Consider the following 11,714-nt stretch of genomic DNA (forward strand, 5'->3'; position numbering starts at 1 on the left):
CTTGTACACTGCCCGTATTGGTCAAACAATCAGTAGATTTGGTTTCCAGTACCATCTCTATGCTGATGTCACCCAATTATACGCTTCTTCTCCTGACATCACGCCAGCCTTTCTAGAAAACACCAGTGATTGTCTAAACGCTGTGTCTAACATCATGTCCTCACTATATCTGAAACTGAACCTGTCAAAGACTGGACTCCTTGTGTTTCCTCCCGCTACTAATGTACCTATACCAGACATTGCCATTTCCGTGTGAGGTTCCACTATTACTCCCCAGCAACAGGCCCGCTGTCTTGGGGTCATACTTGATTCCGAGCTTTCCTTTTCCCCCCACATTCGATCACTGGCTCGCTCTTGTTATCTGCACCTCAAAAACATTTCTAGAATTCGACCTTTTCTTACTTTTGACTCCGCAAAAACTCTTACTGTTTCTCTTATTCATTCTCGTCTTGACTATTGTAACTCTCTTCTAATCGGTCTCCCTCTTACCAAACTCTCCCCTCTCCAATCTATCTTGAATGCTGCAGCCAGGATCATATTCCTCACCAATCGTTACACCGATGCCTCTACCTTGTGCCAGTCATTACACTGGCTAACCATCCACTCCAGAATTCAGTATAAATTTATTACCCTCACCCACAAAGCCCTCCATGGCTCAGCACCACCCTACATCTCCTCCCTTGTTTCAGTATACCACCCTACCCGCGTCCTCCGTTCTGCTGATGACCTGAGGTTAGCATCCTCAATAATCATAACCTCTCACTCCCGTCTCCAAGACTATACACGTGCTGCGCCAATTCTTTGGAATGCACTTCCCAGGCCAATACGGTTAGTCCCCAATCCCCACAATTTTAAGCGTGCCCTGAAAACGCATTTATTCAGACTGGCCTACCGCCTCAACACATTAACCTAATCTATCCCTGTGTGGCACAGCCAAAAGTTTTACCATAACCAGGTTCCCCGCATCATGTTCCTGTGGCGCCCCTGAGGGTTCAGTCGCCACAGAGGTACTGCACCTCCTCCTGAGGTGTGGTATCCCACCATCCAGGTAAGGTGGAGACACCTGACCACCGTCCAACACCTGCATCCCACACAACATAGTAGTGTAGCAAAGCACCCTTTGGTGGCTCCCTGCTTGGAACACGAAGAAAGCTGGGAGGTGGGTGGAGTTTAGTTTGCACTCAAAAGAGCGGGAAGAGTTTAGTATTTAGTCAGTCATTCAGTCAGTCAATCAGAGAGGCAGACTGTGACAGGAGTGAGAGAGAGAAGATCCCCAGAGAGGGATGGATGAAGGAAGTGCTGCAGCCGACCTCAGTGATCTGGGTCCGCTGGCACAGGGAAGAGACATTAGAACGAAAGCCTGATTCTCCATATGAAAGAAAGGATTGTACGGAACGTAAGGCGAAAAGGAGGACTAAGGACTAGGGTTAGAGGAGAACCCTTCCCCAGTTCACAGCGCAAGGTCGGGGTCCGGTCCCCGAGGTTGTATGGATACTAATGGTCCTGCAGCAGACACCGGAGGAATAGAAGTAGTCACCACTTTATTCCCACACAAGACTTGGGGGCACAACAGCAACGATAGTGAGCCGGGACTTAGCAGCAAGGAGTCCCCGAAGCAGGATACAGCTGTCTGCCGTACAAGTAGGGTTCATAAGAACATCGGACAGAAGGAACCCCAGTGTAACTCAGTGCTGGAGTACTTCATTTTAAAGACGCTATAAGAGGAGACGTTCAGAAAAGGCACACATGTTGGCGGAGTGTTGGAAGGGAGTACTTCATCTTGCCTGGAGGTTGACTGAGCTCCTGACCCGGAGGACACGGCACGGATGCGGGCACCTGTACCACAACAGACTGTGAGTAAAGCTTTGGAACTACATGCCCTGGTGTCCTCCACTTATTCCTGCGTCAACCTACTTAGCACTACTACATCCCCTGCGCCTGACACTACCTCATCTACGTGTCACTTCACCTACACTGCCCTGGGACTACAGCCCTGCGTGTGGAGGGCTATAACATCACTGCTGCACCCCACCATCGGTCCCAGAGGATCTGCCTGCAGCGTCGGCTTAACATCTTCATTGCCGAACACCACAGGTGGCATCACGAATCACTTATTATTATTATTATTATTATTATAGCGCCATTTATTCCATGGCGCTTTACATGTGAGGAGGGGTATACATAATAAAAACAAGTACAGTAATATTAAACAATACAAGTCACGACTGGTACAGGAGGAGAGAGGACCCTGCCCGCGAGGGCTCACAATCTACAACGGGATGGGTTAGGATACAGTAGGCGAGGGTAGAGCTGGTCGTGCAGCGGTTTGGTGGATCGGTGGTTACTGCAGGTTGTAGGCTTGTCGGAAGAGGTCGGTCTTCAGGTTCTTTTTGAAGGTTTCCATGGTAGGCGAGAATCTGATATGTTGTGGTAGAGAGTTCCAGAGTAGAGGGGATGCGCGGGAGAAATCTTGTATGCGAATGTGGGAAGAGGAGATAAGAGGGGAGTACAGAAGGAGATCTTGTGAGGATCGGAGGTTTCGTGCAGGTAAGTACCGGGAGACGAGGTCACAGATGTACGGAGGACTCAGGTTGTGGATGGCTTTGTATGTCATGGTTAGGGTTTTGAACTGGAGTCTTTGGGTAATGGGGAGCCAGTGCAGGGATTGACAGAGGGGAGAGGCCGGGGAATAGCGGGGGGACAGGTGGATTAGTCGGGCAGCAGAGTTAAGAATAGATTGGAGGGGTGCGAGAGTGTTAGAGGGGAGGCCACAGAGCAGGAGGTTGCAGTAGTCAAGGCGGGAGATGATGAGGGCATGGACTAGGATTTTTGCAGATTCTTTTGCAGATAAACTTTCATCACCATAAGCACACTGCAACAACTCCTTTTACAATGGAGCCCCAGGGCCACGGACCGGGTCGCCGCTGCCATGGCAACTCCCGTTGAGAAGATCAACTGGCCCGGTACCGAGTATCCCACTGCCCTGGCGTCTGAGGGCGCTCCATTCCCACATGCTTTATGCATCCATTAGCCCTCTGTGTCTGTACTGTTACACACTTAACATTATGGCTGGTCCATACAATCAGGGTAACTGTTACCACCCACCTTTCGTGTCTCCCTTTTTTTCCCCATAGACTGTAAGCTTGCGAGCAGGGCCCTCACTCCTCTTGGTATCTGTTATGATCTATGTGATTATTGTTATGCTGTAATGTCTATTGTCTGTACAAGTCCCCTCTGAAATGTAAAGTGCTGCGGAATATGTCGGCGCTATAGAAATAAAATGTATTATTATTATATTATCTGTTGTCTATTCCATTTGCACAACAGCATGTGAATTTGATTGTCAATCAGTGTTGCTTCCTAAGTGGACAGTTTGATTTCATAGAAGTTTGATTTACTTGGAGTTTTTTGAACAGTGTATTAAGTTTGATGTGGAGGCATGGAAAACAGCAATTTTATTAGATAAAAAAAAAAAACCTGAAGTTTTCCTGTGATATAAATAATGATAATAATGAAAAAAAATAAAATAAAAAAAATTGGGCTGAATGTCATGTACAATATATGCCATCATGTGCATGATTGAAACTGAAAAACGCGTATTTCAGCTCAACGAATAGAACAATGGCCTTTGCTCACATTGGCGGCTTCCTGCTGCCCTTATTGTTGGGAGCGCGGTTGGTAACTGAACATAATCTCTCATATAAAATGTTCTATAATACCAGGTAATATAATAATGGTATAAATATAGGAAACATTTCTATTTCTCTTGACTATGGCAACTTAATTTACATATGGGAACCCATGAAAGTGCCATAATTTGCAGGATGGAAACGTGAGTCAGGTGAACTCTTCTGTATCATCTGCCTCTAGGTGTGTTTAGCGCAGTGGGATACTTTGCTTATATGTTAGAATATAGATAAAATCTACAAAAAAACTAATAATATTTATCTAAATACAGAGAACAACAATTAAAAAAAATGGAAGAATTGATTTTTTGAATGGTCACTGAAAAATGGAACTGAAAGAGATAAGAAAGTCATATGTACACCAAAATGGTAATGATAAAAACTACCGCTTATATAATAATAAGACCTATACTAAAGTCATAAGATGTATCAACCCATGTGATATCAGACATGGAAGTGCCCAAGTAATAGCATTGTCCATTAGGACCATGTAACAGTATCACCGTGATGTCCAAAAATAACAATGGGAAAAGTATCCAATTTCTTCACCTGTACCAAAGGTAGAGGAAAGGTGAGTAATATGTGTATGACACTCGGGCTCACCTGGATGCAACAATGGAGAAAAGCAAACACTGTATTCTGCATGTCCATTATGTGGCTGACCTGATCACTACTCATAACTAGGATACAAGATAAGAATTGGAGAGGATGAAAACTCATCAACCGGCTCTTACACAACCCGACAGATGTCCATGGATGAAATCCTTTCTCCCCACAATCTGATGACTATCCTGGCGTATTTATTAACAGCAAAGCCGTCTGTGAAAGCTTTGGTCATGTTCTCCTAAGAGTATGGAAGCCAGTGCACGACTGCAACGTTATCTTATGGGAGACATGTGGTAGGCAAACTTACAGTAATAAAAAAAAACTGAGCATGGAACACATATAACAATATTAAGTATACCTGTGAATCCAGGTCTGGTGTGGGATAAGACACATACCAGAAAGCAGCATGATGATGAGCATTATTCAGCAGTATTAAACAGTGTAGCAGTGAATCCAGTTCTAGGGTGAGATAAACACTTACTAGAAAGCAGGAGCATGGATGACACTAATGAGCAGTACTGATCAGTGTAGCAGTGAATCTAGCACTGAGGTCAGATAAAACACTTACTGGAAAGCAGCAGAACCATCTTGTTGTGTCTCTCTACCCACTCTTCTTCAAATACTTAAATTATCTCTGTTTCTTTTGTCCTGTACAGGGCAGGTTTTAGTAGTATTTCAGAGTGAATAATGAGTTCAGGAGGTAGAGTAGAAGAAAAAGTGGATCTTAAGTGGATAAACAAGCATATGTCTGAGCTAATAAATATTACATGTTTATTTATACTCCCTTGTCATATTGATCTATGCAAGAAAGCAGCAGCATGGACAACATTATACAGCATTACTGGGCAGTGTGGTTTGAGTCCAGCTCCTTCCCGCTTTATAGGTAGATGTAGGTAGGTAGATGTAATCTAATCCCTTCGTGAATTGGAAGTCCCTCTTGCCTTGCGCAGAATTGCTTCTAGCAGTTTTTATTCCTTCACTAACGAACATTGCTGAATCCATCTTCCATCACTTCTGATTATTACACCGAGTCCAATGTTTATAATTATTGATAAGTTGCAAATGTCTTCTCGTCCTAGACTCAGGGTCTCTAGGGAGTTTATATAATCTATTCTGAGTGAGTAGGCAAGAATGGTGGCAGCCAGGGTGCTCATTACAGTTCCCAAAAGGATTGACATTAGAATTTCCTAAACCTGCCAAGAGACGCACACATATCAATACTGCAATTACCAAAATTGAGACCAAATTGAGCGACCAAAGCGACAACTGCAGCACCCATTGTCGGGTGAGGTTTGCACAGGGTGCAAGAATTGCTGCAGAAAACTTGGGGCAAGAAAGAATGCTCACTCCCCTTATGTGCCAAAGGAGCCTGCGTAATATGGAGAGTCTGTGTCGAAGGCCGTCAATAGACAACGCGGCCAGGAATTTAGGACCATTCCATTATGTGCTCCCTATCATGGACCTGTACAATACAAAGGGGCACCCAGCCATTTGGTTTGGGAAAACAAGGAATAGAAGTGTAATATTACCCTTGTATCAATGGCAGGTTGTGCTAAATAATACAGTGCTTAAAAGTGGTACCACGGTGCTCACATAATACCGCCATATACTCCCTATATAATAGAGCCAAATATAAGTAACTTCTAGTTAGCATCCTCTGTCCCCATATTACAAAGTAGCGGGACACCTCGTTAACTTCTGGGTGTCGCCTCACGTGGCTGTTGTAGTGGCCCCATATTGGTTATCACCCAGTTTGCCCAGTAAGCACCATTTTACCAATTTGATAACTTGTTAGATATATTTCATGGAAATTTTTCAAGTTTGAGAGAAAGACTTGCCACATCACACGCAATGGTTGAAACAATACCGAACTACTACCTACAGATAACTGTCACAGGCAGCCACAGAATAAAGGAACTGTTCCCAGCTATGATTGCGCTAAGACCCGATTGTTGTTTGGTAATTGACACGTAACCTTTCCTGCAAGATCCAGATCCGAGCGCGCGGCATTCAGCGTGCATACGTGACTTGGTGTAATACTGCCACTCACAGCTGGGTCTATACATTGATGCTCAGCACGCTTACAGGTTATTAACACGGCAGGAGCCGGGCACGGCCCCGCCAATCTCACATTGTTTTCTGCCTTTCTAGTTAAACTATAGTCCCTGAAGTGTGTGTACACAGCCATGTAAGCGGCAATGTGCGGATGTATCCAGGCGGAGAGAACGCCGGCACCCTTTAACTGCCCGAGGAGTCTGCGAGAATATGGATGGATGTAAAGACGACAGTAGAAAAATGCAGCCCCAAATGTATCACCATTTCAATATGCCTTCCATATTACGGGCCGAGATCTTTGAGTGAGTCTAAAGGGGCATCCCCGCCATTAGGTCTGTAAAAAAGTAACAGAAGGGCAATGCTATATAGCATCTAAGTGATGCAATGTTACAAAATGGTACCACACTGTGCTCCTATAATGCCATCATATGCTTCCTATAGAATAGTACCAAATATACATCAATAATACTGCCATACAGTAACAGGCCTACTTCATGACCCTCGTATCTTCCCCATCTTACAACCCCAAACAGTTATTCAAAACTTTTAACTCCCTCCTCCGCCCAGCACTGTCCCCTCCAACCTCCCTCATCTCTGCCGAGGACTTTGCCACACACTTCAAAAACAAGATTGACCAAACAAGGCAAGTCTTCATCGCTCAACCACCACAACCCCTTTGTATACCAGACCGATGCCCAAACCCCATAACCTCACTCTCCAACATCACTGAAGGGGAGCTTAATCGCCTCTTCTCCAAATCGCACCTCACAACCTGTTCACTTGACCCCATCCCATCCCACCTCCTCCCCAACCTCACCACCACACTTATCCCATCCCTAACCTACATCTTCAACCTATCACTAACGTCCGGTACCTTCCCTTCTGCTTTTAAACATGCCACAATCACGTCTATCCTTAAAAAGCCAACCCTCGACCCAACCGCTATGTCCAGCTATCGCCCAATATCGCTGCTCCCATTCGCTTCCAAACTCCTGGAGCAGCACGTCCACGCTGAACTTTCCACCCACCTATCAGCTAACTTGCTCTTTTACAATCTACAATGTGGTTTCCGCCCCCATCACTCCACTGAGACAGCCCTGACCAAAATTACTAACGACCTACTTACAGCCAAATCAAATGGACAATACTCTATACTCCTGCTTCTAGACCTGTCCGCTGCATTCGACACAGTTGACCACTGCCTCCTACTACAGATCCTCTCCTCCTTCTACATCAAAGGCCTTGCACTATCCTGAATCTCCTCATACCTTTCCAACCGCACATTCGGCGTCTCCCACTCCCACACTACCTCCTCATCCCACCCTCTCTCTGTTGGAGTCCCCCAAGGCTCTGTTTTAGGACCCCTACTCTTCTCAATCTATACACTTGGTCTGGGGCAACTCATAAAGTCCCATGGATTCCACTACCACCTTTATGCTGATGACACTCAGATCTACCTCTCTGGCCCAGACGTCACCTCTCTGCTCTCCATAATCCCAGAGTGTCTATCAGCCATATCCTCCTTCTTCTCCTCTCGCTTCCTCAAGCTCAATGTGGACAAATCTGAACTCATCATCTTTCCTCCATCTCTCAGATCTTCCTTACCCGACCTAGCTATAACAATTAATGACATCACACTTTCCCCAGTACCGGAAGTCCGCTGCCTTGGAGTAACCTTTGACTCTGCCCTGTCCTTCAAACCGCACATCCAAGCTCTTTCTACCTCCTGCCGCCTCCAGCTCAAAAATATTTCCAGAATCCGTCCTTTCCTCAACCCTCAATCTACTAAAATGCTTGTGCATGCCCTCATCATCTCCCTCCTCGACTACTGCAACATCCTTTTGTGTGGTCTCCCTGCTAACATCCTCGCACCTGTCCAATCCATCCAACAACTCTGCCACCCGACTAATTCATCTCTCTCCTCGCTACTCCTCCGCTTCTCCCCTCTGCAAATCTCTTCACTGGCTCCCATTCCCTCAGCGTATCCAGTTCAAATTACTAATTCTGACCTACAAGGCCATCTATAACCTGTCTCCCCCTTATGTCTCTGAACTAATCTCCCGATACCTTCCCTCACGTAATCTCCAGTCCTCCCAAGACCTCCTTTTTTCCTCCACACTTATTCGCTCCTCACCCAACCGCCTCCAAGACTTCTCCCGAATTGCCCCTATCCTCTGGAATTCTTTGCCCCAACTAGTCCGACTATCAACCACATTTGGATCCTTCAGACGGAACCTGAAAACCCATCTCTTCAGGAAAGCCTACAGCCTGCAATGACCCCGCTACCTCCTTCTCTCTCACCACTACCGGTGATATCACCTCAACCAACACCGGAGCTGCTGCAACCCACCAACCTACTGTCTGCTTCCCCACCATCCTGTAGCATGTAAGCCCGAAAGGGCAGGGTCCTCTCTCCCCTCTGTATCAGTCTGTGATTGTTAGTTTACTGTAAGTGATATCTGTAATTTGTATGTAACCCGTTCTCATGTGCAGCACCATGGAACCAATGGTGCTATATAAATAAATAATAATAATAATAATAATAATAATAATACAGTAAACATTTTAAACTGTCCATCTAACAGCATCATATAGGAGGAAATGCCAGTGTCACACAGTAAATGTGTAAAACAGTCCACTGTAGTGTTAAAATAATAATACTGCCATATACTCTCTATATAATAGTGCCATATACTCTCTTTATAATAGCTCCATATATATGTAAATAATAGTGCCATATAGGAGTAAATACCAGCGTCATGCAGTAACCATGATGTAAAACAGTCCACTATAGTGCTCCAATAATACCACCATATACTCCCTATATAATAGTGCCATATATAAAAAATAACAGCGCTATATAGTAAACGTGGTAAACAGTCCACTGTAGTGTTGTAATAATACTGCAATTTACTCTCTATATAATAGTGCCAAATCTATGTAAATAACAGTGCACTGTAGTTCTATAATAATACTGCAATACAATTCCTAGGTAATAGCGAGCGGGACAGGATGGTCCAGCATAGGGGGTTTATAGCCCTTTCTCTTATTGCACTCAGGGCTTTTAGGAAAGCAGGACAGCCCATGTCTGAGGGTTTCTTGCAGCGACATTGATTGTTGAGGCGTACACGGATGCAGCAGGGGCGCCATACTGCACCTCCGCGCCGATCAGGGATGGAGCACAATCATCAGCCTTAACCCTTCCATGTATGTGACCCATCCGGCTGGAGCAGCAGACCACCACGTCCAGAGCTGCCGCAGTTGTATAGCCCCTGGGTGTACGAATAGTTCCTGGCCTGGAGGATGGGAATTCATGTCATATTCATCAGATGTAGATTATTTAATAACGACACAAAAATCACATTGGAATAAAATCAGCCTGAGACAATCCTATTAGATAACTGGAGACTGAACGAGCATCAATCTCCGAGGCGGAACAGTATCTGAATCATGGGGAGAAACATTGTACGCTGGAAATAAGCAGAGGGAAAAAGGGCAGATAGATAATGGATAGAAGATAGATAGATAATAGATAGGTAGATAGATAGATAGATAATGGATAGAAGATAGATAGATAGATAGATAGATAGATAATGGATAGAAGATAGATAGATAGATAGATAGATAGATAGATAGATAGATAGATATTAGATAGATAGATAATAGATAGGTAGATAGATATATAATAACTAGAAGATAGATGATAGATAGATAGATAATGGATAGAAGATAGATAGATAGATAGATAGATAGATAGATATTAGATAGATAGATAGATAGATAGATAGATAGATAGATAATGGATAGAAGATAGATAGATAGATATTAGATAGATAGATAGATAGATAGATAATAGATAGAAGATAGATAGATAGATGATAGATAGATAGATAGATAGATAGATAATGGATAGAAGATAGATAGATAGATAGATAATGGATAGAAGATAGATAGATAGATATTAGATAGATAGATAATAGATAGGTAGACAGATAGATGATAGATAGATAGATAGATAATAGCTAGAAGATAGATAGATAGATAGAAGATGGATAGATATTAGATAGATGATAGATAGATAGATAGATAGATAATAGCTAGAAGATAGATAGATAGATAATAGAAAGATAGATAGATAGATAGATAATAGATGATAAATAAATGGATAGATAGATAATAGATAGGTAGATAGATATATAATAGCTAGAAGATAGATAGAAGATAGATAGATAAATAGATAATAGATAGATAGATAGATAGATAGATAGATAGATAGATAGATAGATAGATAGATAGATAGACAGATAGGTAATAGATAGATAGATAATAGATGATAAATGGATATATAGATAATAGATGGATCACTATGACCAGTCGATAGTTACTGTAGATAATAGATCATTACGATCTTAGCGCAGATACTGGTGATAATTTCTCCTCTCTAGAGGCCATCGATCACCGTCAGCTGGGTCGTACCTGTATTACCTGTATGTGTCCGTCGTGGCATGCTGGGAGTTGTAGTTCAGTGGCAGCTGGAGGCAGTTGTTGCAGGCCTGACAGTCCCCATCCCGGTACTTGATTCCCTGTCACAGTTTTGCCGCCTTTCCCTTCACTTTGCGACACATTACTGAGTTGTGGTAAAACCAGCTCTGCTACATCTCCAGCCAGTCGTCCGCTCAGCAGTAGAGCGATAATCCTGACATGTAGGGATACCGGTACGGCGGACGGTGGCTCACCTGTAGGACAGCTGCTTCTTCATGTAGAGCGGCAGCAGGGCGTCTGCGTGTCCCAGGGGGGCCTCGTTACACGGTGCCACGGTGCCAGCTCGCAGCTCTTCTTCCTCATCCATGCCTTGCAGGCTGCCGGGTCCCCGTCCATCCTCTGGCCGCCCTTGGTCATGCCCTCCCTCCGCCATGCTGGGGCTCACCTGCAGCCGGGTAAGGATGGGGGAAATGTGATGGACGGAGAGAAGGCGGATGAAGTGAGACAGCGGAGAAGGGGAAACTCGGATCCGCTGACAACAATGAGAAAGAATGAAAAGATACAATGTGTCTGGGAGGAAGGAGAAGTGTAGAGCAGAGAGGAGAGAAGGAAGGATGGAGCCGAGGGGCAGGAGAAGGACAGAGGGAAAGAGGGAAAGAGAGGAGAGAAGGAAGGATGGAGCCGAGGGGCAGGAGAAGGAAAGAGGGAAAGAGGGAAAGAGAGGAGAGAAGGAAGGATGGAGCCGAGGGGCAGGAGAAGGACAGAGGGAAAGAGGGAAAGAGAGGAGAGAAGGAAGGATGGAGCCGAGGGGCAGGAGAAGGAAAGAGGGAAAGAGGGAAAGAGAGGAGAGAAGGAAGGATGGAGCCGAGGGGCAGGAGAAGGACA

At 44.6% G+C, this 11,714-nt stretch overlaps 1 protein-coding gene across 1 annotated transcript in view; it reads right to left on the reverse strand.

Annotated features, from left to right (window-relative positions):
* The window catches only part of DGKZ (diacylglycerol kinase zeta), a 207,778-nt gene extending 196,516 nt beyond the window's left edge, over positions 1-11,262 (reverse strand). The window contains exon 1 of the mRNA XM_073541684.1: positions 11,084-11,262. Coding sequence (XP_073397785.1) covers positions 11,084-11,262 — 179 coding nt within the window. The remainder of the gene's footprint in view (positions 1-11,083) is intronic.
* Positions 11,263-11,714: the final 452 nt, after the last annotated feature.

The sequence above is a fragment of the Dendrobates tinctorius genome, unplaced genomic scaffold (genome assembly GCF_039654945.1).
Source record: "Dendrobates tinctorius isolate UK_male_01 unplaced genomic scaffold, ASM3965494v1 ptg000124l, whole genome shotgun sequence".
NCBI classification, from domain to species: domain Eukaryota; kingdom Metazoa; phylum Chordata; class Amphibia; order Anura; family Dendrobatidae; genus Dendrobates; species Dendrobates tinctorius.